This window comes from Chiroxiphia lanceolata, chromosome 16 (assembly GCF_009829145.1).
Source record: "Chiroxiphia lanceolata isolate bChiLan1 chromosome 16, bChiLan1.pri, whole genome shotgun sequence".
NCBI lineage: Eukaryota > Metazoa > Chordata > Aves > Passeriformes > Pipridae > Chiroxiphia > Chiroxiphia lanceolata.
Genome location: NC_045652.1, coordinates 11,404,713 through 11,430,115, shown reverse-complemented (window position 1 = coordinate 11,430,115; position 25,403 = coordinate 11,404,713). Strand labels below are relative to the sequence as shown.

Below are 25,403 nucleotides of genomic sequence, written 5' to 3'. Positions count from 1 at the left end.
TTCGAGAAGGAGGACACTCGAATGTTTTTGTGCGGGAGCAAAAAAAAAAAAAAGAAAAGCCCTTGAAGCGCGCTGTGTGGGGTCCCGTGTCGCGACAGGGCGGTCCCGGGGGTGCTGCTGCCCCGGTGTCCGTGGGGCGAGGCCGCCCCGCAGCCCCATCCCCGCGTTCCCATCCCCGCGTTCCCCTCCGCTCCCCCGCTCCCGGCCGGCACAGCCCAAGGGGAGGAGGCCCCGCGGGGCCGCCCCCGCCCCTCGCCCGCCCCTTTCCCCGCCTCCTCCCGGCCGGTCCGGCCGCCCCCCGCCGGCAGCTCCGGCCGGGCTGGGCACGGCTGGGGCGGAGGGTCCGCAGCCCTGCCCGGCCCTGCCGAGCCCCGCGGGGCCATGGCCGCCATCCAGAACCTGCAGCTCTGGTGCCGGCAGCAGTGCGAGGGCTACCGCGATGTCAGCATCACCAACATGACCACCTCGTTCCGCGACGGCCTCGCCTTCTGCGCCATCCTGCACCGACACCGCCCCGACCTCATGTGAGTACCTGGCTGGGCGTCGAGGTCCGCGCTGGGGCTGCCGGCTCGGCGGGGCTGGGACCCCCCGCTCGTGGCCGGGGACCCTCGCCGGGCTGCGGCCATCCCGCCGTCCGTCGGGCTGCAAACCCGGCATCCTCCATCTGCCCAGAACCCTTGCTGAGCTGTGGCCATCCCACCAGCCATCGGGCTGCAGATGGGCTGTGGCCATCCCGCTGTCCATCGGGCTGCGGCCCCACATCCTCCATCTGCCCAGGACCCCTCACCAGGCTGCGGTCATCCCGCCGTCCATCGAGCTGTGGACCCCGGCCCCTGGGCTTTTGCCTTCCCTGTATGCACATCACCCACCAGCAGCAATCTGCTCACACCCACGCTCAAAATCTCCAGGAGAAAAGCTCTGCTCTCCCTCTGCCTACATGCGCTTTTTCCCCCTCCCCCCCACCTATATTTTCCCTTTTCTTCCATCTGTGGCTGAGTTATAAATGTTTTAAATGTGTCCTTTCCATTGCAAAACAAGTTCGGGCACTGATCTTTGAGGGAGCGTTTCCTTCTTTGCTGTTGTGTTTGCTCTGGCTGGGCTCTCCTCGCTCAGCCCGACGGCAGCGCTCAGGAGTCGGGAGGCGAGGGCTATTTAAACAAAATGCAGTAAAAGGGCAGGGCCCGACAGCCGCTGTATTCCTGCACATCCTTGTTTTTCCCATCTAGAGCTCTGCCTGTGGGAAGTTAAAGTGCTTTCCATGCCCTGAGGGTTTTGAACTGTCCCTGCCCAAATGTTAACAAAAGGGGGTCACAGATCCTGCTTCATAATTGGTTTTTCTTTTGGTTTTGTTTTTACTCTTGGGTTCTTTGGACTTTTAGATGGGGGAATTGAGGGGGGAGGTAAAGGCAAGGGAGCAGCTCAAAGCATGCCCAGGAGTATTGTTTGAAGCATTAGGTCTCTCCTGGTCAGATGTGTCCAGCTGGTAGAGGAACAGGTTGGGTGGTCTTTACTGCAGTTTTCCTCCTGTCCCATGTATTCTGCCTTTTTCCTCACGCTCCCAGGACAGCCTGCCATATGGGTTTGTGTGCAGAGATCCCTCTTACACGTATCTCACTTCTGGTGGAACCCAAGAGAAGGTCTCCTCCTGTTTTCTCTCCTCTGTTGTGTTGAAACTTGAAAAGAGGCTGGAGCAGGCCTGGGCAGCAGGAGGTTAGTGCAGGAGGCTCAGGCACACTTTCTGTGTTGTCCCCAGTGCTTGGGCAAGTCACCAGGGTGTTGCTGTGTGTGACTTCCTGACATGCTGTCACGTCCATGTGACTCCAGATATTTCCTTTCCTTCCTTTGATTCACAGTCCCAAAAATACAAAATGCCAGGGCAGAAAGGTTGAGGTGGCCAGGAGGGGCTCATAGGGGGGCTGTGGCTGCTTCCTGGCAGATGCTGTTGCTGGCCCATCTGGAGCATGGCTGAACACAGGGGCTCAGCAACTTGAGAACTGGAACAATCCCATTGCCCAGTTTAGTAGGTTGTTTATAATCCTTGAACTGTGCAGCAAGGGTTGTGGATAGACATATCTTAAATAAATTCTGTGCTGAAGAGGGAAGATGTTCCTTGTGGCATCTCTCTGTTCCCATTCATTTTCTTTTATGATGGACACTCTGCCTGACTTTATTCAGGACCTTACAGAAGCTCTTTCTGACTTGGATCAGCTCGGCAAGGACTGCCTGGAGGTTAAAGTAGGAGAAGCTTTTATCTGTGACCTCCCTCCTCAGTGTCAGTGCTGTAATACAGGAAAGCACCAGGTGTATCCTTGCTGGGCAAAGTCCTGCTGGAAAGAAATTACACTTTCAGGTGGCTGTTGGCCAGGGCTGCCAGGTGTCATGTGTTGGATCCTGGAGCAGAATACTTGTGCAGACTGTCATTGTATCTGTAAAAGCTTCTCTGACTGTTCTTGGTGCAGGAGACACCAGCAGAGAAATGCAGCTGGGTGCACATGTGGCTTGTCACTCCTGCTTCCCAGGGGCTCATCCTGGGCTCCTGCCCTTGCTTCTAGCAAAGATCCCTGTTAAAGATTAAGACTGTCAGACTGAATATAAAACTAGGAAAGGGTAATTGGTGTTTGGAGCTCTTGGTGTGCTTGCAGCAGCTCTGCTGTATAAATCGCTTGCGGAACAATTTAGTCACGGCATCAGAGTTTTGCAACAGTGTGTTTTCTGTCTTGGTTTATATAAATGACATTCTTGGGCTGAGTGCAGGGGATTTTTCCTTACAAGAGCCTGAGAAATTACCAGGAAAACTTCAAGCAATTGCAAAACATGGACATAATCACAGGCTTCTCTTATGGGATATGTGGCTCAGATGACAGGATGGTGGGGGTCTCTCCTCCCTTCCTGTTTTCTTGATGGAAAACAAAAAACTATGGTAACTTCTCCAGAACTTAGCTGATGTTGGTTTGTGTGTTATCAGTGAACAGGGCAGGCTGTGTAAAATTGGAAATGCATTTCCCACTCACTTCCCACTCATACAAGGATGCTCAGGGGGAGTGAAGATGCATGCTGATTTACCATGGAAATTCATTTTTTTCGTCCCAGCTGAGGAGTGCTTCATGGCCAGCCCCAGCCAGGCACACATGCTGTGTCAGGCAGGTTCCAGCCCGTTTTCTGGGATGATTGTGGAGTCCCGAGACTCCTCTGTTCAGAGGGACATGAAGCCTCGTGGCAGCGTGGTGGGAGGCTGAGCATAGCAGCTACCATGTGTGGTGGTGATGGTTGTGCAAGCTCCAGCCACAGTTTTAGTGACCTTGGCCTGATAAGTGAGTTAGAAGAGGCAGGGGAGCTGTGCACGCTCGCTCAGATATTAATGCCAGATGTCAAGGAAAGGTTTTGATTAAGAACCTTCTCTTCGTCTGGGATCTTGCTCTTTCACAGACTGCAAGCTGGTGAATGGGCTGGTTGTGAAATCCCTCTTGGCAGCTGAGCAGCAGTGGGTGCCCTTTCCTTCAGCAGCATTTCCCAGGTCACGAGGCTGAGGTCACCAGTGCGGGCAGGGAGGGTCCTGACCCCGCTGAGGATGGGTTGCCTGCAGTTTCCATGTCCTTAGCAAGAGGCTGGGGTGAAGCAGAGCCTCCTGCTTGGATTCGTGGGTTTGTGGATTGTGTGACAGGTGCAGGTGTGGGGAGGATGGTTTGGGGGCCAGGGGGCCTTGTCTGTTGTCGGTCACCCCGGCAGCACACTGCAGCTGCCAGCAAGAGCACAGCAGGGTGGAGCAGCGCTCCTGAGAGGAGGATGAGCAGGAGTGTGGAAGGGGGCCATCTTCCACCTGGAATTCCCAGCCTGTCCCTTTCCCTCAAGTGTTTGCACCTCCAGAAAGGTGCAAGAGTGCAGCTGGAAGGTCCTTTTCCCAGCAGGGCACACTGGATTTGAGCCCCCTGTCCAAGGACTGTGAGCTGGCAAAGGGCACCTCACTCTTTCTCAGTGATCCTTTTGACTGCTCATATCTCATTGTCTATGGAGAAAACAGCACAAAAGAGCCAAGAAGCAGAAACTTTTTTGGTGCCATCATGGCTCTGGGTTTTACTTTCTTTTCTCAGTCTGCTCCAAGGTCAAGTTTCCAATCAAGTTAGTGCTTGCAGTAGCAGCAGCAGAGATTCCTCCTATGGAAGCACATGTGCTTGCAGAGGACTGTGGCATGTTTGCAGCTGGAGCAGTGGGTGGTCACGGAGATTTGTGGACCTGAGAAATATACAGCCACTCTTTTGCTAAGGAAAGGATTTTTTTTGGGAGCTAAAAACTTTGCCTTTATTCCTATGCTAGTGAAATCCACTCTGATTTGTTTCCAGCACTGGAGGCCTTCTCTTGGGTCACGTTTATATTTTTCACCTCTTCCAGTTAATTCAGTTGCCTGTGTTTTCTCAGTGGAGAACTCCTACTTCTCTGTTTGTATTAGTTTTACTGTCTTAGGATTACATTGGTCCAGAGAGCTTTGGTACTCCAAGATAGGAGATGCACCAGCAAGATCAATTTCCAAAAGAAATATTATATGTAAGCAGTTCACCTGAATATCCAGGGAAGGAGTGATGCTGAGACATCAGGAGACTCTTGAAATGACCAAATAACCTGACTGTTTACAGTCTCTTTCGAGGAATAGAAGGGGATTTGAGACATTCACATTGAAAAGATTGGGGTTTTTAGGTCTCTGCTCCATGCCAGGCAGTGCACACACCATCACAGCAAACAGCATTCAGCGTGGTTGAAGGACATTAACTGACAGTAAATAGTAATTCCAGCGTGTTATATTTTAAGTGTCAGCATGACCAAGGAAGCAGGAGCTCCCTTTTGCTCTTGCAGGTGTTTTCATTCATTTTCCTGCTACAGAGATTATTTGGGAACAGAACTGGGAGTGAGGCAGAGCACTGCAATCACTTCCTTCAGCTGGTTCTTAGAAAAAGACATTTTTCTCGCCAGACTCAACCAGGAGGATCATATCTATTGTTTCACTGAAACTTTTTTGGCTTTTGATTATTTTTGTTGCTCTTTTTAATCCATTGTCTCAGGGAAGGGAAATCTCTGGGCAGGAGCACTGCTTGAAGAAAAACCTCCTCAGTTCCCTTTGATTTTGCACAGGAAAGAGTCTGTGATTTAGAGTGGGATGTGCCTTTTCTTTACGTGCTCCTTGGGGGAGTTAGACCTTTGGGTCTTATCTGTCATTCTTTCCCTCCTTATCCCACGTAGCAGTACCGGATGTGGGAAGCGGGGAGGAGACATAAGCTGTGGCGTGATGAGCAAACCTGCTGAAGGTGCCTCTCTTATTTATGATGTAATGCTCCACTTTCTGTACTAAGCAGATGAAGGACCTGGCTTGCTCCTTGCTGTCGCAAGTGGTGGAAAAAGTTCCCCTGCTGCGGTACAGATCATATGTTTGTCTCGTGAATAGGTCGCTGTGAGCCGGCTTTGCCCCGGCTGTCACACTGTTACCCTGGCTCCTCTCGCAGGTGAGGGACTGGCTCACAGGGTAGGTCCACACCGGGTAGAAAGTGCAGAAGTGCAGAACATGCGAAGTTGGTGCTGTGGCCTTTTCTGTTTATCAGTGAGGAGAGTTTCCTCTCGGATATCAGCCCTCTCGCTTAGCTCTGTGCCGGCAGACACAGGGATTGTAAAGTGAAACGGGGTTATCGGCAGGGAATTGACCCCGCCCGCTTGCCTGGGCAGGAGGGAGCAGTGTTGGAGAGCAGGGCTGCCAGCCAACAGCAAGTTTTGCATTCACAGTTTAGCAAGTGGCTGTCAGTTTAAAACAAGGCTGATTGTGGCTGTTTCCTAAGCCAGGGACACGCTCTGCTATGGGTGAGGGAAGCACACTGTGGCTCTGCTTTCAGTAGCACAAACTCATTCTTCTCTGTGCTTTCATCCCTGTCCTGCCAGGTCCCAGGCTCTGAGTTTGCAGCACAGTGCAGACAGAATGGCATCTGGGCTGGACCAGAGGTGGGGAGAGCAAACCTGGGGAGAGGGGAAGAGGGAGATGATATCTGGGGACAATGGAAAGGAATTGTTGGCTTTAGCATGTAACTTGTGAACAGTAATTCTTGCTTCCTTTTCAGTTATTGGTTATGATTACAGATCAAAAGTACAGCCCCAGGGAAAGCAGAGTAAGCAGAGTTGGCAACTTTGGTGTTATCAGCTGCAGGGTGGTGTTGTGGGCAGAGGTAGTTCCCAGGCAGATTCCTGGTGCTGGTTTTATGGAGCTCTTACAGAGAAGAGAGGATTTGAAGCCAGAACTTGGGTGCTGCTGGGCCCAGGATCTTCTGAGATCAGGGGATATGGGTGTGTTGGAGAAGCATGTGATTCGTGCAGCATATGAGGGATCCTTGGAGCTGAGGTCTCTCTGTGTGGAGACAACTTTCAAGACAGGAGAAGAACATAGATGTGACTGGAAAGTACTTTCAGGGAGAGTGTGTTAAAACCTGGCTGGCAGGCATTGGTGTATCTTTAGAGATGGGAGAGAAGCAAGGCTTTTCTGGGGAACAGAAACCACCCCGTAAGTTAGAGGTTGCTCCTGGCTATCTCAGCAGAACCCCTCAATCTGACTGGGATGTTTTGGCATCAGCATGTCCTGTCCACTGGCAGCTGTGGGAGTCAGCCCTGCAAGGCTAGATGTGTCAAATTGTCTTGTGCTGCCTGTGGGCAGATGGCTGTGCCTGCTGCACATCTCTGCCCTGGGAGGTACAGCAGGTCTGTGACTGTCTAGGGTGGGATCTGCCACACTGCTCTCTCTGGAGCTGTCTGAGGGTACGGAGCTGCTCTGTCCCAGTGAGGCTCCAAGAGGTTTGAGAAGCTGGAAGTGAAGCAGTTTGCTCTGCAACACCAGCCTGAGATCTTTCTCTTCTTTCTATATTTCAGAAATTTCGACTCCCTCAGTAAAGAAAATGTTTATGAGAACAACAAGTTGGTAAGTAACTTCTAATGTTTTACTTTTGGTTTAGTCTGTAACCTGACACCTTGCTTGTGTGATTTAGCAACAGAAACCCTGCAGACACTGTGTGCCAAGTGTGCTGTATTCAAACCCTTTGCCTTATTCTGCACCTCCTAACCTTCTCATTTGAACAGCAATGTCCAGACTGGTTGGCTGCTTGAAATCACCGTCCGACTGTTCACACTTCTTTGCTGGCCTGTTTCCAGTGGCAGCAGGAACTCAGAGAGAGATGCTAGAGGTCAAAACATAGACATGTTGAGTGTGTGATGCTCCTGAGGGATAGAGCAGGAGCTGGGAGGTTGCTGGTATGAGAGAGGAAGCACAGGGAGTATCCCCCTACTTTGGTTCCTTCCTGGTACAGGGAGTCAAGGTGGAGACATCCTAAAACCTGATCCTGCCTGGACACTTCACTGCAGCATGGCACTGGAGTTTCTCATGTTCTTTCCATGAAGAAAGTAGAAGTTACACAGGCCAACCCCCTCCTGCACTGGATTCAAGCATGGGCTTAGTAACCCAAGGAAGGATTTTCCCCTCCCTTTCTCCATCACAAAAAGAGAGGTGGTGGATTATAATACTTCTATTCCCTTGGCATCACTCCACGCAGCTTCATGGCTGCTTGGCAGGAGCTTGGGATGTGAACGAACCATGGCAGCTTACTGTTGTCTGGGCTGGAGGATTGACATCCTCTGACACAGTGAGCTGAGGTGAAGTGGTTCTTGCTGCTGGGAGAGTTAAACTTGTCCCTCCCTGGCTCCTTTGCTTCTGCTCCCCTTCATTCCTGGCCTCACCCACAGTGCCTGTGATGGTGCCCCTCTCCCGAGTTGATGCTGCAGTGTGTGAGCAGTTAGTCTGGGGTTCAGCCCTGCCTGTTCTTCTCCTCGAGGTGAGATTCAGACCATGTGTTTTGCCCTGGAGGTTTGGAAGTGGGAAGACATCAAGGCCCCTTTGCCATGGACGGGCATCCTGACTGGGGTTCTCTGGAGCCCTGAGTGTTGCTCCTTCCCTGGCTGGGCTGATGGTCTTGGCTCTGCCTGTCTCTGGGAAATGAGCTGTACGAGCTGCCTCCACTGCTTTTATTAATGAAAAGCTTCTTTGTGCCTCTCATAAAGACTCGCTCCCCTCCTTTGTCACAGTCTGTGTGTGTCCCCCCCCCTTTCTTAGTTTCTTTTATGTCCTATATTTTGCTCTCTCTTCTTTTTTCTACCTGCTGTAGGATGACTTGACTAAGTTGCATTTTAACTGTTGGTATCCTGCTGCTTTGGTTCTGCCCTCAGTGGGATTGAGCCTCCATCTCCCTGTTGTCTCCTGGGCTGGCCTCCCCCATCAGACTACTCTCCATCCCACCTCCTACACTTTCTTGCTCTGACTGCCCTTGGGATACGAGTGGGTCTGATTTCTCCCAGCACCATTTCTCTGCTGTTGTTCAGACTCTCCTTGATGCCTCACCATTCAAAAACTTCTTTTCAGGGGCTGTATTATGCAAGTGAAAAAGGCTTGTTTGAGCTGCGATTTACCAAATAAGGTCTTCTGCCAAGGAAGAATGTGTCACTTCTCAAGTGCCAAAAAAACAATCCCGAGCCCTAGAAAAATTTCAGTTGGTGGCAATTTTTGTTGAAGATTTCAAAAATACATAAAGAGGAGAAAGGTTTCTAGAGGCTTTGGGTCCAGCTCTTTCAGTGCTGGTGGATGGTGGTGTGGTGCAGCAGACAGAGCCTGTGTCAGAAGGAGGCTGTGCCAGGCTGGCTCAAGTGGCCTCGAGTGTATCACTTTCCCACTTTGCATAGATGAGGCAGCAGTGGCACTTCCCTCCCTGGGAAAGCACTTGGAGCTGCACTGATGAAAAGCATAATGCAGAAATGATGTGTTGCTTCTTTCTTTTTGCTCCTCTACCTGGGCAGGTAGGTAGAGGAGAAGGGCAGCTGGACCCTGTTAGGTGGTGATTCTGTTGGATTTCCAGCCAAGAGCAGTTCCCAGGAATATGAGGATGCTGTAGGCACATGGGACACAACACCCTAGTGCTGCTCTCTGCATTGCTCACCTGGTTCTGGCCAAACCTGTTGTGTGCATAGAACACCCTCCTCTTTGTGGTCCAGGCAGCCCTTGCCTTATTCTGTGCCTGTCGCATTGTCTGACCTGTGGCACAGTGTGGCAGGAGGTGGCATGACCTATGTTCCCACTTTTCTGCACACCAGGAATGTCCAGCAAGAAAACTCCACTGGTCAGACCAGTTGTGCAGCCGGTGAATGGGGAACACTCCAAAGAATATATTAAATATCAGTTTACAAGACAGGCAAGTGCCAGACTGGGCTGGCAGCTGGGATGACACAGAGGAGGTAACTGGCTGAAAGCGTTTTTAATGTCAGCTCTGTTACATTTTTACTAGGATACCCAATGGAAAAAAATTGTAATTATCTTGCTGAAAAATAGTGGCTGTTTGTTTCTTCTAAGCAGGAGTGGTTGGCTTGTACACCAACACTGTGTGTGTCAGTGCCAGAGGTCAGATTCGGAGGATTTTAATGTATTCAAGTCTTTTGTTAACCCTTTCACTGTGGGCTTCAACAGTAGCCTTCTTTGTGCCTCTGGTCCTGCAAGTGCTGTTTTGCTTTGCTGTGTTGGCACTTCAAAGGGCATGCTCCAAAGAGGGAGGGAAAGGATTTTTTCCTATAAGCTGGGAAGGAACAAGGTTGGAGAAAGTCCTTAGTAAAAGCATTACATTGAGTTGAGTGAGGGCAAAGTTGCTTCATGGATGTTCCAATTTCTTTTTGGTCCTCTAATGAAGTCTCTTGTTCAGAGGCAAAAGAAAATGGCTTTTGCCTCCTTTACCTGACTTTGATCCTGCAGTTTCAAAGCAGAGAGCACCTCAAAGAGGAATATTTGCCCTGAATACGTGTTAGGCAGCATGGAAACAGTTAAGCTGGAAGGGAGCTAGGTATCAGGAATTCTTCTGCATTATGCCTCTCTTCCCCCTTTCTGGTCTGGGAGAGAGGGGTCCCTCCTGCAGCCTAAGATTTCCCATTTTCAGATGGGTGAGAGCAGACAGTAGTAGAGAGGAAGCTTTAACATTTGCACAGCACTTGGATATGAAAGCTGCCTGCAAGCACCTACCAGCCCACCGTTAATTGGGGAGCGCTCCAGGTTGGGCTGGAAGCCTGGAAACGAGTCTGCCAGCCTGGACTGACACATTCCCTTCTGCCAGGCCTGGCTCTCTGCAGCTGTGCACTTCCAGACAGAGGCAGGCTGGAGGAAGAGCAGGGGAAGCCCAGGTGAGTTCCTGTGCAGTGAGCTATGGCCAGCTTGCCAGGCCAGATTTTTGGCTCCCTGCCTGGATTTCTCAAGGCGGTGGCTGGAAGCCACGACTCCATTGGTTCTGGTAACGGCCGTACGATGTAGGAGTTAAACTGGTGCAGCTGTTCCCCTGTACAGTTATTATTTGAGTGGGGCTGTTTGCAGTGCAGTTTCTTACTTCTGATGAGAAGCAGCTCTGCTGTCTGGGCTGGACAAGACCCTTTTTTTTTTTTCCCCTTCCTTCTCCAGGCATTTCGAGTGGCGGAGGAGGAGCTGGGGATCCCAGCCTTGCTGGATGCAGAGGATATGGTTGCTCTGAAGGTACCAGACAGGCTGAGCATCCTCACCTATGTTTCCCAGTATTATAACTACTTCCATGGACGGTCTCCTAGTAAGTACCATATTCCCTGGAGGGATGGGAAGGATCAGGGCTTCATTTCGTGCTTTCTCTTGCCTCCTAACAGGCTTGGAAAAGCAAAATAGACTGCACAGAGGCCTTTTTGTTTCCAGAACTATTTCAGTGGGGGATCTGAACTCTTTGCACACCAGCCTGCAGTTGTACCAGTGCTTTTGGAAGGGTACAGGACCGTGTCTTATCTTTAAAACTGCTGCCTTAAAATTTAAAACACAGCCTAAAAATTCATATAGTCCAGCCAGACAGGAGCACTGGAGGTTCCTCTCCATGGTCCCTACTTCAGCTTTCCTTTCTTGAGCACCTCCACCCCTGTTCCAGTCTTTGCCACACTGGAGGGCTGGTGAGAACATGGAGTCAGACAAGGCTGAGCTTGTCTGTGGGGCTGTGCCAATGTAACAACGTCAGTGGTAGTGCTTGTACAGCACAGCATTAATGATGGAAGGAAGAAGAAAATTATCACCTTAACTGGCATAATTGTGGTAGCAATTCTGTCAAACATAAAACAGGCCACAGAGCTGCCAAGGCATTATATTCACGTACTGGAGAGTTTATCTGGGCTCGCAGGAGCATTATTGTAGTCTTGGTTTATATTTGGATTTAAGCTCTTCCAAAATGAAATAATATGATAAACCAATTTCACAGGTTCCTCCAGAGGAAACTTTAGAAAGTGGGACATGAATTACTTAACTTGTTAAGGTGACTCTAAATGGAGAGATATGTAGTGAAAATGTCCTACATCTTGGAAAGAAAGGACAGTTCACTCAGTTAACCTTACTGTCTAAACTCTTCCCCCTTCTCCATCTCTTTACACATTTAAGTATGCTTTTTGTCTCTCTCCACAACAACTTCTCTCTTCCCTCTCCATTTTTTATTTCTTGTTTGAAAAGCATTCTGATTGAAGTCAAACAGATTCCATCGTGTTTGTGCCAAGTGGTGAGAATCTGGGTCAGGTTGGGGTCTTTGCTCCCTCCCCCTCAGCATCTTGCCTACCACATCATCAAGCACAGCACATTTTTATACTCTCTCGTGTCCCACAAAACACTTTGTTTGCATTCCTGCTGCTGGGGTGAATGTGTGTGTCTGAAAGTGAGCCCAGCCTGGAATGTGCCCTCTGACACCAAGAAGAGTCACAGAATCACAGCCGTGCCCTTCAAATGGGTTCTGGCAGGACCATGAAATAAGCAGGACACAGGAGGACAGAGAGGGGGAGCAGGCAAGATTTTACTGAGGCCGTGCATTTATGGAAGAACAGAGCTGAAGCCACCCATCGTTGTGCTGGGCTTTGGGAATTCAATAAATGGCACAAGTGGGAAGTGAGGGGGCAGCCCAAGCCTGAACTGTTTACTGGGTCAGCTGTCACCAGTCCCCTGGTCACTGTGGTGGGAGCCCTGGGTGTTTATTTGGATAGCTGGCTTTCTTGAGGGGAGACTGCTGGGAACTGGGCTCCCTCTCTGCTCCCTGCCCAGACTCTCTCTGTGTTTACTGAGAAGGGTATAATCTCTTTTCAGATGGGTGCCCACTCAATTGGTTGCTCTTGAAGTGAAGCTGTGGCACAAATATCCCACAAGGAGCACAGAGACATCTCATTCAGAATAGGAATTGGTGCAAAAATAACATCCCTGTGAGACAGTCGGGGGGGGGGGGGGTGTCCTGTCTGTAAAAACTTGGCATGAAGCCTCATTTCCCAGGGAAGTCTCCCTGCACTTCTGAGGGCACAGGGCATCATTCCTTACTTGACTGAAGTGTGTTGGAGATTCTCTTTTCTCCATCTGTAGTGAATTTTGAGGGGTTTTATTTCATCTGCAAAGAGAATTGAGTGTTTTCAGGCTGCTTGTGGCAAGTCAGCACCACTATGGCACTCTTTATAGAATTACTCCTAAACCCATGAGTTTTCCTTATGTTCCCTTAAAATCTTCCCTTCTCCTATTCTTCCAGTTGGAGGCATGGCTGGAATCAAGCGTCCTTCCTCTGAACCACCGGAGCAGCATCCTGGGAAGAAAACTGTTCCAGAGCCTCCTAAGCCAGTGCCACCAAAACTGCCTCCTGCCCACCCACCAGCCAGAGCTAAGCCAAAGGAAACCTCTCCAGTTACCACAGTAAGAAATGTGGTTTTGGGTGTTGTTTAGCTTAAATCTGTTCAGTGGGATATAGAGTATTAGGCTAGTTCAAGACTCCTAGTGGTAGGGACTTAGTCTAAATTTTCTGCTCACTATGAGGGATTTGATTCAGAGGTCTGGTTACTGCACAGGTTGAGGTGGGAGTCACTGGAAAACCATCAGCCACCTGGGGTTCATCTAGTGGTGAACAGGACGTGGTTGTCTTAGGACATGGATATGCTGTTCCTAGATATTGGGGATGGAGATTTTTAATGGGATGTGGTATTTTTGCTAGAAAACATTGATTCAATTCTTGGAAACAGTTTCAAAGCAGAGTAGGGATGAAAACAGGGCAGAAGAAGGGAAGCCTTTTCCCAGCTAATTTAGATCAGAGACCTTTGCACTTCATTTTCCTACAGGCAGACAGGACACCCTGGTCCTCTGGCTTTGTGGGAACATATTCCCCATACTCTGTCCTTCTGAGGGCCATTCCACTGGCTGTAGGGAGCAGGGATTTCCTGGACATCACTTCTCTGCCCTCTGTGCATGCCAAATGCTTACCTGCCTGGGAGATTTGTAGCTGTACATGGGGCCATGGTGCTGCCTGCTCACCCACTGCCTCTCCCCACAGAAAAGGGTCCTGGCAGAGAGCGGGAATGTCCCCAGCAGCAGCTGTGGGGTCTGTGGGAAACATGTGCACCTGGTGCAGCGCTACTTGGTCGATGGGAAGCTCTATCACAGGAACTGCTTCAGGTACAGCAGCTCATCAAAGCTGGGGCACAGCCCTGTGGGTCGCAGAGGGGCAGCCTGGATCTTTTGGGACTGGAGAGAGTGGTGGGGAACATTTTTTACGAAGTGGAGGCAACCTGGGCTTGCTCTTGACCTGTGCATAAGGGAAGCTCTCTGCACGGGTCTGTTTTCATCCACACCTTTCCTACTTGAGGCTGTGCTGTGAACAGCTCCTGTTCTGGTGCCTGAGGAATGTGCACACAGGGTCTTCTCCTTGCCAGTGTGGTACCTTCTCTCCGTGTGCTGATGGGGAGTTGTGCCTGCACTCTCAGCTGTGTGTCAGTGGCCTCCCAGCACTCTGGAGGATGTTTTCTGATACTTTTGTATCCACAGGTGCAGGCAGTGTTGGAACTTGCTTCTTCCTGGAAGCTACAAAGCTGGGCCTGAGCCCGGCACGTTCATCTGTACCAGCCACCAGCAGCCAGACAATGTCCAGATCTCTGGTCTCCACAGCACTGGGAAGAAACCTGAGAGTACCCCAGCCCCTACTGCTGCCAGGGCGTTCCAGAAAGCAGCAGAACCCAAGAAACCAGAGCAGGTGTTGAAGAAACCCAGCCAGGAAGGCCTCACTACTTCAACCAAGCCATCTGTTTCATCTTCTGGAAGCTCTGGCTTCAGAAGTGTAAATACTCCATGGTCCTCTTCAGCTGTAAATAAATCAGATGACTGCAAAGGTACCTCATTGGGGAACAAAACAGATCCCCATGGAGGTGCCCCAGCAGGGCCTCCTTGGACAACCTCTACCACAAAAACACAGCAAGCCCGGGAGAATTTTTTTCGGTCATTAGAGTCCTCCAGCAATAAAAGTTCTGACACTCAAAAACAAGCCCAGTCTCCTCATGGCCCTGACAAAACTGGCCCTGCCAAAACCACTGCTGAGGTCAGTCGAGTGAATGCTGTGAAGGATCAAGCACGTAACAATATTATGCAGGCTCTGGCTGGATCAAACACTTCTCCAAGCAGGCCAGGAGGACTCAGTTCCACTGGCTCCTCAGCATCCAGCAGGTAAGCACTGTTTATCTTTCCTTTTTACTGCTAAGATGTTCCTTGGGATAATTTAGAGAAGTCCTTGCATCTTTCTTCCCTTTGTCCTGACTGCTGTTGTGGCTCAGATTTAAAGACATGTAGAGGGACACATACAAATCTTTGGAAAGACCTAAAAAGGTCTATCCCTTCAAAAAAGACTCACTAGGCTGTTCTTTTTTGCAGTGGCAAGTTTTCTCCCGCCAGTTCTCAGAGTCCAGCTCCAAAAGCACAGTCTGGCAAAACAGGGTACACAGCACCAAAGCAGGACAAGATTACAGACCCTCTGCCCAAGAACCAGGCTCCCAGCAAACCTGTTGACTCTCTGCACAAGCCAGAGTCAAAAAGCAACAAAGGTGAGGATGATTCACAGACAGCTCTGCCTGGACATAACATGCCAACTTTATGCCTTCCTCTTGCACCAGCACAGCAAATGTGTCCGTGACTCCCGTACTTTCTGTCTATACCATCACATAAGGGTTGTGGGGCTCAAGATTTGTGGGGCTCAACACACCTCCATTTGTCCCTGTGCAGTTTCTCCTTCTAGCACTGGTGAATTTTACTACTCTGAGGACCTCCAGGTATTTGAAGCTGTACTTGCTGTCATCAAACATTGGGATCCTGGTGGCTTTCAGAGGTTTAGGTAGACTTTCCCAGATGGGAGACCTTGCCAGAACTTTGTGATAATGTTTTGATTGCAGTTGGGGCTCACTCAGCCTCTTTGCCTGTTTTGAATCAAGCTTCCATCGTGGTGACTGAGCAATGGGCCAAGGGATGATATTCTGGGGATTCCCAGTGTCTCAAGCACCTCCAGGTGGCTGTCTTTTTTGGGGCAAGAAGCACTATCTCTCTGCAGTTTGCTGTGCCTCTGTGGGGTTTTTTTGTCTGTCACACTGCCCCAGCCTTTGGTCTCTGAGATTTGAGCTGTTTGTGTTGTATTGCTGTTGAACATGCCTGTTCATTTACTCTGTGTCTGTGTTTCTGTGGATGCACGGATTTTAAGGCATTTGAACTGAAAGGAACAAAATGCCACCAAGATGATTTACTACATACTGTATCTGAATCTGTCCATGTTAAACTTGTTGAGCTGGTGCTGGTTTGCTGCAGCAACATCATAATATCTGCCCCAGCACATGGCGTATCTCCTAAGATTCTCCTGAGACTCAAATCCAGCTTGTTTCTTTTTATTGGATCTGATATTATGTTGCTGTGTTCCTTTCTTCAGGAAGCACGAATGTTGGTGAAGACAAGTCTGAGAGCCCAGCAGACTGGAGATCTCGGCTGAAGCCTGTAGCCAACAAGTGAGTGTCTTGGAGATGAAGGGTCTCCGTAACAAGTGAATGGGGATGTCCATGCCTGCATCTGTATTTGTTGCTGCAGGTCTGTCTGCACATAGGAGGGAAGAGCTACTGTGTTTTACTGCTTCTGTTTTCAGTAATTAATGAAAAACACAAAGGCTTTCATTTCTGGGGAGGGAAAGCATATTTCAAATTGCTGGACTCTGATTAGAAAAGTATGACCATCCCAGATGGAGATCCAGCCCAGGATGTCCAGAACTCTTCCTGTGAACCATTCTGCAAGGGGGATGGTTTCCTACCTTTGTCTTTCTTCTTTGCAGAGACCAAGGTGGCTCTAAGAAACCTACTGATAACTCCCAGGTGGGAACAGGGAGCCCAGCACACAAGGAGACAAAGCCAAGTCCATTAGTTGTCCCACCAGCAAAGCAGGACTCTGGTATGAAGGATAAAAGCTTTGCCTTCATTTTGCTAATCAGGCAGGGGACAGGCAGTAGTGCTGCAAGGCACAACTGAAGAACATGTTGGTGGAGACTGTGCCTTGCTTTCAGGGATCTTTGCTCTCTGCACCTTCTTTGGCCCTGGAGAGCCATCTTTCCCCAAGGAGAGGGACTCAGTCTTCACAGGGTGCCATTCTGTGAGACAGTCAGCAAGATTTCACTTTCTCTTGCATGATTGTGTAATGGTGGGAAATCTTGGTGATGTTTCCCAACTGTCTATTCTTCTCCCAACTGTTTATTCTCCTCTTCTCTTACTCTGGCCTTGTAATCAGTGCTTTTTCCCTGTTTACTTTGGGCTTATGCCCTTCATTATCACCAAGAGAGGAGAACTAGGACTAGAAATGGAGTTGGCTAGTGATGAGTCCCAGAGGTATTGAGCAAAAGAGGAATTTGTTATGAGATGAGGGTTGAAATTTTTTACCCAAAACCTCTCTGTGCTTCTTAATCCAGCTTCCTCTGGTGGATTCGTAAAGAAGTTGTTGATCCCCAGCTCAGATCTTATCAAGAGCTGTCAGAATTCAAAGGAAGACTGGAAAGATCCTGGGAGCTCTACCAAGAAGGAGGAACATGGCAACCAGTTGAAGACAAGTACCATTACAAGTAAGATCTCTTCTGCCTACTGAACAGCCCTCTCTCCTCTGCACTGTCAGGGAACAGCCTAACTGGTCTCTGTGGGAGATGTGTCCCCGAGTTTTCTGTGGCTAATGCTGTGGCTGTTGTCATGAGGGGAAAATCTGTGTAATTAATTCTTATTAGCCGGCTTGGCCTAAAAGCAGGAAGCAGCAAGGCCAGAGAATTCAGTGGGAAAGGAAGAAATTAAAATAGGGATTTGTCAAGGTCACTGCCCTGTCATTCTTTAGACTCAATGCTATGAAGAGGACCATCTCCTAATTTGGGGAACTGAGATCTACTTGATATCTCTGTTCCTCTTCAGTTGAGTGGCTTTGGGAAATAAAAGGAATGCAGAGAACTGTCAGCCAGAGACTTCAGCTGGCAGGACCCACAGCAGCAGGAGCCAAGACTGCTGTTTCTTAGACTTTCAAAGATGTCCTGACCAGTTCTGACCAGTTTGTCCCTACTCATAATCCAGTTCCTTACCCCTGTGTGCTCTACCACAGCTTCACTGTGCACCTCTCCTCCATTGCCCACTTGTCCTTGCTCCATCATATCCCACCACTATGCTAATGAAATTTTCTGGAACTAACCTGATGTTTGCTGCTGTCCTGCTTGCTCAGCCTTTTTCCCTCCCCTTTCCTTACCCAATCTAGCTCTGTCTTATCTATCTGAAGTAGAAGATCCTCACACCATGGCTCAGCCCTGCCCCTGATGTTTGTCTTGGAGCAAGCAGGATGGGTCCCGATGGCTTGGTGGCCTCATGCTTTGGTTTGTTAGCTGGTTCCAGCATTGTCCTTTAGCCAGGACCTCTGACAGCTACAAAGCATTCAAACTCCAGTTGTCTTTTTTTAAAATTTTAGTGTGCCTCCTTTGCCATGATTTTCCTAAAACTTTCCATCTCTTTTTTTCCTTGGGCTCAGCCACAAAGTTCAGCATTAGTCTCTCCCAGGAAGTGAGCTGTTCAGATAAGGGAGGCCAGGGTTTATATCAATCTTTCTGAAGCTTAATGTTTCCACTGGGGAAAGCTTAATGTTTCCACTGGGGAGTGCCACTCTGGGAAACTTTCCCAGCAGTCTCCCCCCACCTTTTCATGTGTATCCAAGTCTGCCATCTGAAAGGCTGGTCTGCTGCTGCTGTCACTGAGCACACTGTGGATTAAGGGCAGACTGTTGCTCCTCTGTGTAGGTGTTTTACCTCAGCACTCAGAGAGCTGCTGTTCCTGCCCTTAGTCCTGGTGGTTGTGTGGGGCTGTGGATGATGAGCATTTCTGCAGATCATTCATTTTCTTCGTTGTAGGTGGTGTTTTCTGTTGAGAAAGGAGGCCCCACGGTTTTCTTGCCAACTGTCCTACTTCCAGTTTGCTGGCAAGCAGCCAACTCATCCTGTGTCTGTCGAGCCAGAACTTGAGGATATCAGGGGATATCAGACCCTGAGATGGTCAGAGAGTGTCATTTTACTGGTTCTTCCCCTCCAATGACCTTGGTCTTCTCATGATCACTGGTGAAGCTTTCTGCCTTGGTTGGAGGTGCTGCAGAGGTCACTTGGAAGGAGCCTGGAGATGCAGGGCTGAGCTGGGAGAGGGAATTGTTGCTCAGGCAAACAGCTCGTGGCAGGCCAGGTCCCTCTTGGAGGAATGTTTAAGAGAAGTGTGAGTCACAGGTAGTTTATGGGGCAGCAAAACAGCAGCATCCAGAGGGAAGAGATCTCTGACGGAGGCCAACAGTTCAGGGACAACACAGCCACGTCCAGCATCTTCTCCTTTTGCATTCTTCCTAAGAAAGTGCAATAGAGCAAGGGCTGAGCAATTGGAGAGCTGTCCTTGAGCTCCTCCTCAGTTGCCAGAGACTCTCATGAGGCTCCCCTAGTCTGTCTGTCCTGTCTTTCTCCTTGTGTGTGCAGAGCCTGCACTGCTGCTGCCTTTCTTACAGCTGTGCTCTTTTGAAAATTAGAGTTTTCCTTCGTTATCACATCATCCACGTACGCCTCTGTTCTCTCTCTGTGGTAATTATCCAGCCCAGCCCCTTGGGTATCCAAATACCTCACACTCTTCTGTAGTTATCCTTGCAGCACAGTTGGGCAGAGGAAGCTGAGGCACAGTGGAACAAATACATATTGCTTAAGGATTGATTTTAATAGGTGTCCAGGGCCTAAATAATGCTGTGTAGTGGGGCCTAAGGGACTTCTCACCTAGGAAGTGTTTTGTGGGAGGAATTGAACCTTAGTTTCCTGAGACCTATGCTGAGGTACCCTAGACCATCTTTGTTTCATCAGTATTTACTGATACTTCCTTGCGAAAGAGCACTAGAGGGACATTTTAAAGTATAGCCTGGTGTTTCCTGTGGCAGTAACCCAGCTTTTCTGTGCTATCCTCTGGAAGCTTAATAAGGGGTGGGTTTTGCCACAATAAATATCTTTGGGTTTTAACAAGGTAGCGAATGAATGTGAAAGTCCATATTCTTGGGTGGAAGTTCCAAAGTCACACCTGAATTAGGTGACTGCCTATACCCTGGGGTTGAAAGCAGCACCCTGTGAGTAGGGGATATCTGAGTGACAAGCCACAAGGAGTAAATCAGGCTGTGAGAACACACCTCTCACCTTGGTCAGGCGTGCAGATGCATGTGTGTCATCTGTGACCTCTGCTGGATGGCTGGGACTTGTGCTCTGCTTGTGTAGGCACTGCCCCACACCATAAAATTATTTAAAGGTTGTTTTGATGTTCTTTGTTTGATTTTTTTTTTTCTCCTTTCTAGTTAAACTCCCTACTCCAAAAAGCAAATATGAGCCTCAAGTGGTGTCCCCAACCAAGGTATGGCTGTAAACCAGGTGTGAGGGGAGCAGGCTGGGGTTGTTTGGTATCCTTCTGGAGTGCTTGCCCAGATATATCTAAGTTTGTCTTACTGGGAGGGTTTATTTGGATTCCCAGGGAAAGGGTGAAAGGCTCTGGGGCAGAAACAAGATGGAGAGGCTGCTGGTTATCTCCTATGCAGGGAGACAGTAGAAGCTGGAATGAGACAGAGCCAAACAAAATTATGGCAGACGTTGTGTCCCCGAACAAAGGAGGGAGAATTCTGTGGACTGACAGGTGTGGGTAGAGTTATCACTCACAGCAAACATATTGCAGTGCTGTAGTGTTGCAGTGGCCACCATCCTGTTGTGAGCAGCCAGCTCTGCGTCTCTGCTGGCTTGGCTCTTGCAGGAGGATGTGGCTCTGCACTTGGGCTCCTTATGCCTCTTCCCATCTCTGTTGGGGCTGTGACCTCAGAGGGGGTTCTGAGGGCACTGAGCTGTATTCAGTCCTACATTTACTCTCCTAGCTGCACCCAGACTACATGCCTGAGGATAAAATCCAGGAGAAGGTGTGTGACATTGAGAAGCAGCTGGATGAGCTGGAGTTGAAAGGAGTGGATCTGGAGAAGCAGCTGCGTGCCTGCGAGGGAGGTAAAGGAGACCATGAGCCAGCTCTATCATGGTGGGGAGGTGTGAGGCTCATGTCCTACCCCTGGGCACTCTTGGCTCCATTTTTAAGAGCTCAAGCTACATGTGAGACAACAGATTGCCAGAGGTACCTAGTGTAGAAAGATAAAGCCCTGGGAATTTTAAACCTTCTCTGACTGTTTCATAACCTGAGCTTTGAGCAAGGTCTTGTGTTAATTTGGTTGAGGACCAGAGAGTTTTGGGAGTGGAAGGCCACTATTGATCTGGCTTTTGGATCCCAAGCCAGGCTGGCTGTCGTGGCTGGCTCTGGTTTCACAGGGCTTAGTGGGTTCATGCAGAAGGGCAGAGTTGAGGCAGCCATGTGGAAGATGAGCTGGGTGTCCTGTAGCAGAGTATCTGTGAGCAGCTTCCTTGAATTCCCAGGGAGTGACCTGCATCCCTTGTACCTAGAAGTTTACCTGTTGTCACTTGAGGTTGCCTGTGGCTCATATAACTCATCCAAGGCTCTCCCTCAAGGGATTGTATGTTTGAGCCAGGGGAGCTGAACTGCAGCTTCTGGAATCTTGCCCTTTGTCTCCTTTGCAGATGAGTCCGAGGATGCCCTTATGGTGGATTGGTTCAAACTGATCCATGAGAAACAGCTGTTGCTCAGACAGGAATCAGAACTGATGTACAAGTGAGTACAACTAGAAATTCATCTGTCTGCTTGTGCACTTCACCTGTGAGCAGCGAACGGGAGGGAGTGTGGCAGCCCCAAAAAATACTGTGCCAATTGGTGGGATGAGGAGGGTTGAGGATGTCCCTGGGAGAACTGCTGGCAGTATTAGCTGATGGGCCTTTGAGCATCCAGGGTCTGTGAAGAGCTTGTGTGGAGGGAAACTTCACAAATGTGATGGAGGAAGATTTCCTCTGACCCACCAGCCCCTGTCCAGGTTGTGGGCAATACAAGTTGGGACTTTAGCATGGTATGAGAAGGATCCAGCCCTGGGGCATGGCGAGGCAGGAGCTCATCACTTCTGTCATTCCTTCCAGGATGAAGCAGCAGGAGCTGGAAGAGCAGCAGTGGAATATTGAGATGGAACTGCGACGCCTCATGAGCAAGCCAGGTGGGAGTCCTGCTGGCCCCAGGCTGTGTGGATCCCTCCACATCCCACAGTCCTGGGATGTTCTTCAGATCTGAGTGGCACTGCCTGGGATTGCACTTGCACTGTGGGGTGTCCCCTGACTGTGCTGTTGAGCTGTCAGGTGCAGACTCCCTGTAACATCCAACCCACCTCTGCTTTCCAAGGGAATGTAGGATGCGTCTCTGAGTGTGAGGATAATAAAATTAGACTTGCTGGAGCAGTGGGGAGGCACAGTGGGGAGGTACTACCTGTAGCTGTAAGATGGGCTTTCCTTGTCTTTTGCAGAAGAACTGAAGACAAACAGGGAGAAGGAGCGAGAGAAGGAGCTTCTGGAGTCGTACCTAAACACGGTCAATGATCGGAATAATATTGTGGAGTGCCTGGATGAGGACAGACTCAGGTGAGGGCCCTTGGATGGTGGGAAATGAGCCAACACTAGGAATGATTTTCATTACATTTCTACTGCTGCCCAGGCTGTAGGGATGGATGAATGGCTGCAGTCCAGACTTCTGCTCCATGAGAGGTGGGTGGTCACCTGTCACCAACCATCTTGCCCTAAATGCTGCTGTCTTTGACAGCTGTTGGAAAGAGATCAGGACTGCAGCCCTGTTCAGTGTTCTCTCAAGCTAAAGCTGCTGTTAGAACAAGGGCTGTGAAAGTGTAGAAGGGGGGGGAGAGAGGGAGAGGCTGGAGATGAGTAGGCTGGAGGCAGTATGGGAGCTGCAGGAAGACTCTGGGAACATGAAGCCAGGAATGTGTTTGTCTGCTGCAGCAACTGAAGGAACAACTGTAGCCAAGAGCTGGATCCTTCCCAAGTTCAAAGGAAGACTGCTGTGTCAAGTAGCTGGATTTGTGCCTCCTGATGCTGAGAGCAGCCTCCATTTCCTGACCTCAGGGCACCAACTCCAGCTTCTGGATTCTAGAAATGCCCAGGCCCAAGGAAGTGATAGCAGTGTGCTTGTCCCCATTGCAAAGAGCACCTCCATAGCACCCTGGGCTACTGGTGTCTCAGCCTTCATTCATCTCCTTGGGTGTGGTGGTGCCTCACTACTCCATAACTCAGATGATTCACAGGCCATCTGGGAGAAGGCCTGGAAATCCCCACACAGGCTCTTGCTTTCAAGGGAAGCAGATGCAATTTGCTAATGTCCAGGACTCTAACTGTTGGGTTTTTTTCCTGCACCCTTCTCAGGGTATGCTGTGGAGGTTGGGGGAATAACAGCAGTCACTGGGGGAATAACAGCAGTCTTTGTGTGGTTTTTGGTGTCTAACACCTTGTCATGAACACAGCAAAGTTTCGTAATACCGTGCTGTTCCATTTCAGGGAGCTAGAGGAGGACCAGATGTTGGCAGACATGATCCAGAAGTTGGGTAAGGGCCCTTTGTACTCCTACAGAGCAGCACTGGGGGGTACTGGAGCTGTGGGTATCAACCTGCTCTGTATCTACTCCCTCTCCTGCAGATGGATCTTTTGAGAGCCAGGAGCCAAAGAGGAAGGAGAACAAGTTCCGCTTGTCCAAAATATGGAAGCAGAAAAATAAGAGTAAAGCTCAGGAGTGATGTTCCTTTGCCCAGCAGCCCAGAGAGGCCCATCAAAGGTGTGGTCCTTCCTTCAGTCCTGCTTTCCTGGAGCTGTGCAGGACTGTACTGAGGCTCCTCAGCTCCCTGACATGGAGACTGCAGGTTTGAGGACCAAAGGGATGGTGTGAATCCCCTTTGACCCTGGTATGGGGCCCAAGGACACCTTTCCCAGAAGATGGACTTTTAAGACTATTTTCCTTCTTTGCCTCTAGCTCAGAGCTGGCTTCAGCCCTGTTGGCAGCTCAGGAGGCCAGAGCTCAGTTTGCCCATCCAGTGCTTGGGTCATTATAGTCCTGAATGCAGGAGTGTGGCCCTGCATGGCACCCCACAGTGCCCCACTCCTGTCACCCAGGGTTTCACCCAGGACGCTTTGCTGGCCTGTGGAAGGGCCATTGTCCCTCCCTCCCTGCCTGTGCTGTGGCTCTTTGGCCAGCATCAGAGATGCAGAGAGGGAGATGCTGTGGGGCAAGACGGATTGAGGGTCTCCCCATTATCACACCAGTGCAGACTGGAGCTGCAGCCCCCTCAGCCTGGGGGGGAGCAGAGAGCAGAACCACCTCTGTGTCTGTGAGGTGGGATGTCCTCAACCCACAGCAATAGTGATTTGTTTCCAGACCTCCTTTTGGGAGTTGCTGCAGGCTGATTTCTCAAAGCCATGAGGGGTTGCTCACTGCTTTGTTCCCTCTGTGGGGGAGGTTTGTAGGTACCTTATTTCTCTGACTGCACATTGAAGCAGGATTTTCATTGTCTGTGGCCCATCCTGATAAAAATGAACAGAATTCTTCTTTTAATAACCTGGTGCTAACTGGGAGCAGAATGGAATTAACAGGTTTGCCTCAGCCATGAGTCTTCTGCATGGGACCAATATTTCAATGCCTGAGGCTCTGTCCCTGGACAGCCAGCGCCCTCAAGGGGTGCTGTGGCTCACCTGGGTGAGACCAGGAGCGTAGGAGCAGATCCTGGCCTCTTGGCAGTGAGTCTTTCTACTCTTCCCTCAGTCCAGTGGCTGCAGCCAGGCACCTGCCCTGTGTGGTATCACCCTCTCTTCCCAGTCAACCTGGGGAGCAACGATGGAGACAGTCATGGAAAGATCAGATTAATTCGCGATGCCTCTAGCTCTGGTATGCATGGACTTCCCTCCTGCCTCCCAGGCAGGTATTTTGAGGTTTCTGCGGGTCCTGTTCACCAGCAGGACCAGGGATTTTGCACGGAGGAGGTTTGCTCCCGCTGTGCCGCTGGCAGAGCAGAGGCGATGCGTCCCTTTCCCACGAGGTGGCAGTGGGACTCTCCGTCCCGGGCAGGGATGTGCTCGGGGTGGAACTCGGTGCCCGAGGGAGTTCCTGGTGCCCACAGTGTGTGCCATGTGTGTACAAGTGGTGGGACACCCCGTACCTGCATATGCTTTTGCCCAATAAAGAATTGCTGGAGCAAATCTTAGCATCCCAGTGTGATTTTGGGATACTGGGTATGGACTGCTCTGGTTGCTGTGAGCACTAACAATCCCTCTCTGGGGCTTGGCATAGCTGTGATGGAGCAGCTCCCCTGCCTAGAGCCTGCAGGCCACCTGCACGTCCTGAGACACCAGCAGCACCGAGGGGTTTGTTGCTGATTTTGTTTAAGTGTCAAACTACCCCCAGCTCTCAGGTAAGTTTATTTACCCCCTTGCTGCTTTAGTATCATGCATATCCCAAAGCCTGTGGGGTCCCACCCTGGCCAGTAGGATGTGGGAGAGACAAGAGGCAGAGCTTTGTTCTGCCAGAGCTGTACTGTGGCACCGGTGACACAAATGGCAGAACTGTGGTGTCATCGGGTAAAACACTGATGGAGGCTCTGTCACCACACTCTGCTCAATGTTAGCCTGTGCTCACCCAGAGGGTGGTTTGGGGGTACATGCTGACCACAGGGGCTGGCATGCTGTGCCTTGTCACCCTGGGTTGCTTGTTGGGAAGCTCATTCTTTCTGTGTGTAAACGTGAGGAGAGGGAGGAGAGCCCTTTCTTTCAGACCTGGGCAGTAGCAGCAAATCCCCAGAACTAAACCTGCCTTTGCGGGCTGCCAGCTGAGAGGGAGGGAGCTGAAACCACCTCTGCTGCAGGAGGGAAATACCCCTCCTGATGAGTGGGTGCCTTCCTACAGCTGTCCCAAGCTGTCATTATTGCTGGGCTTTCATATTTTCAGGCTCAGATTCCCCAGGCTTGAGAAGTTTAGTCTGCATGGATTTGGCAGGTGGTAGCATCAGCCAAACTCATCCAATCCTTCCCTCTCTAGGAGATAAGGGGCAG

At 50.2% G+C, this 25,403-nt stretch overlaps 1 protein-coding gene across 1 annotated transcript; it reads left to right on the top strand.

Annotated features, from left to right (window-relative positions):
• The first annotated feature begins 312 nt into the window (after positions 1–312).
• MICALL2 (MICAL like 2) lies at positions 313–24,546 on the top strand. Its single transcript, XM_032704280.1, has 17 exons — positions 313–524; positions 6,892–6,940; positions 10,499–10,640; positions 12,600–12,760; positions 13,392–13,513; positions 13,883–14,554; positions 14,759–14,928; positions 15,798–15,873; positions 16,191–16,306; positions 16,818–16,967; positions 19,733–19,788; positions 20,297–20,420; positions 21,003–21,093; positions 21,450–21,523; positions 21,827–21,941; positions 22,866–22,912; positions 23,004–24,546. Exons 1-17 carry the CDS (start codon positions 382–384, stop codon positions 23,099–23,101), a joined length of 2,406 nt encoding a protein of 801 aa, XP_032560171.1. The 5' UTR covers positions 313–381; the 3' UTR covers positions 23,102–24,546.
• The last annotated feature ends 857 nt before the right edge of the window (positions 24,547–25,403 follow it).

Bases quoted from the DNA above. Each gene is read 5' to 3' on its own strand.
- MICALL2 (XM_032704280.1), top strand. From the start codon at position 382: ATGGCCGCCATCCAGAACCTGCAGCTCTGGTGCCGGCAGCAGTGCGAG. The intron at 13,514-13,882 runs GTACAGCAGCTC...TTGTATCCACAG, and splicing joins TATCACAGGAACTGCTTCAG to GTGCAGGCAGTGTTGGAACT. The intron at 14,555-14,758 runs GTAAGCACTGTT...TCTTTTTTGCAG, and splicing joins GGCTCCTCAGCATCCAGCAG to TGGCAAGTTTTCTCCCGCCA.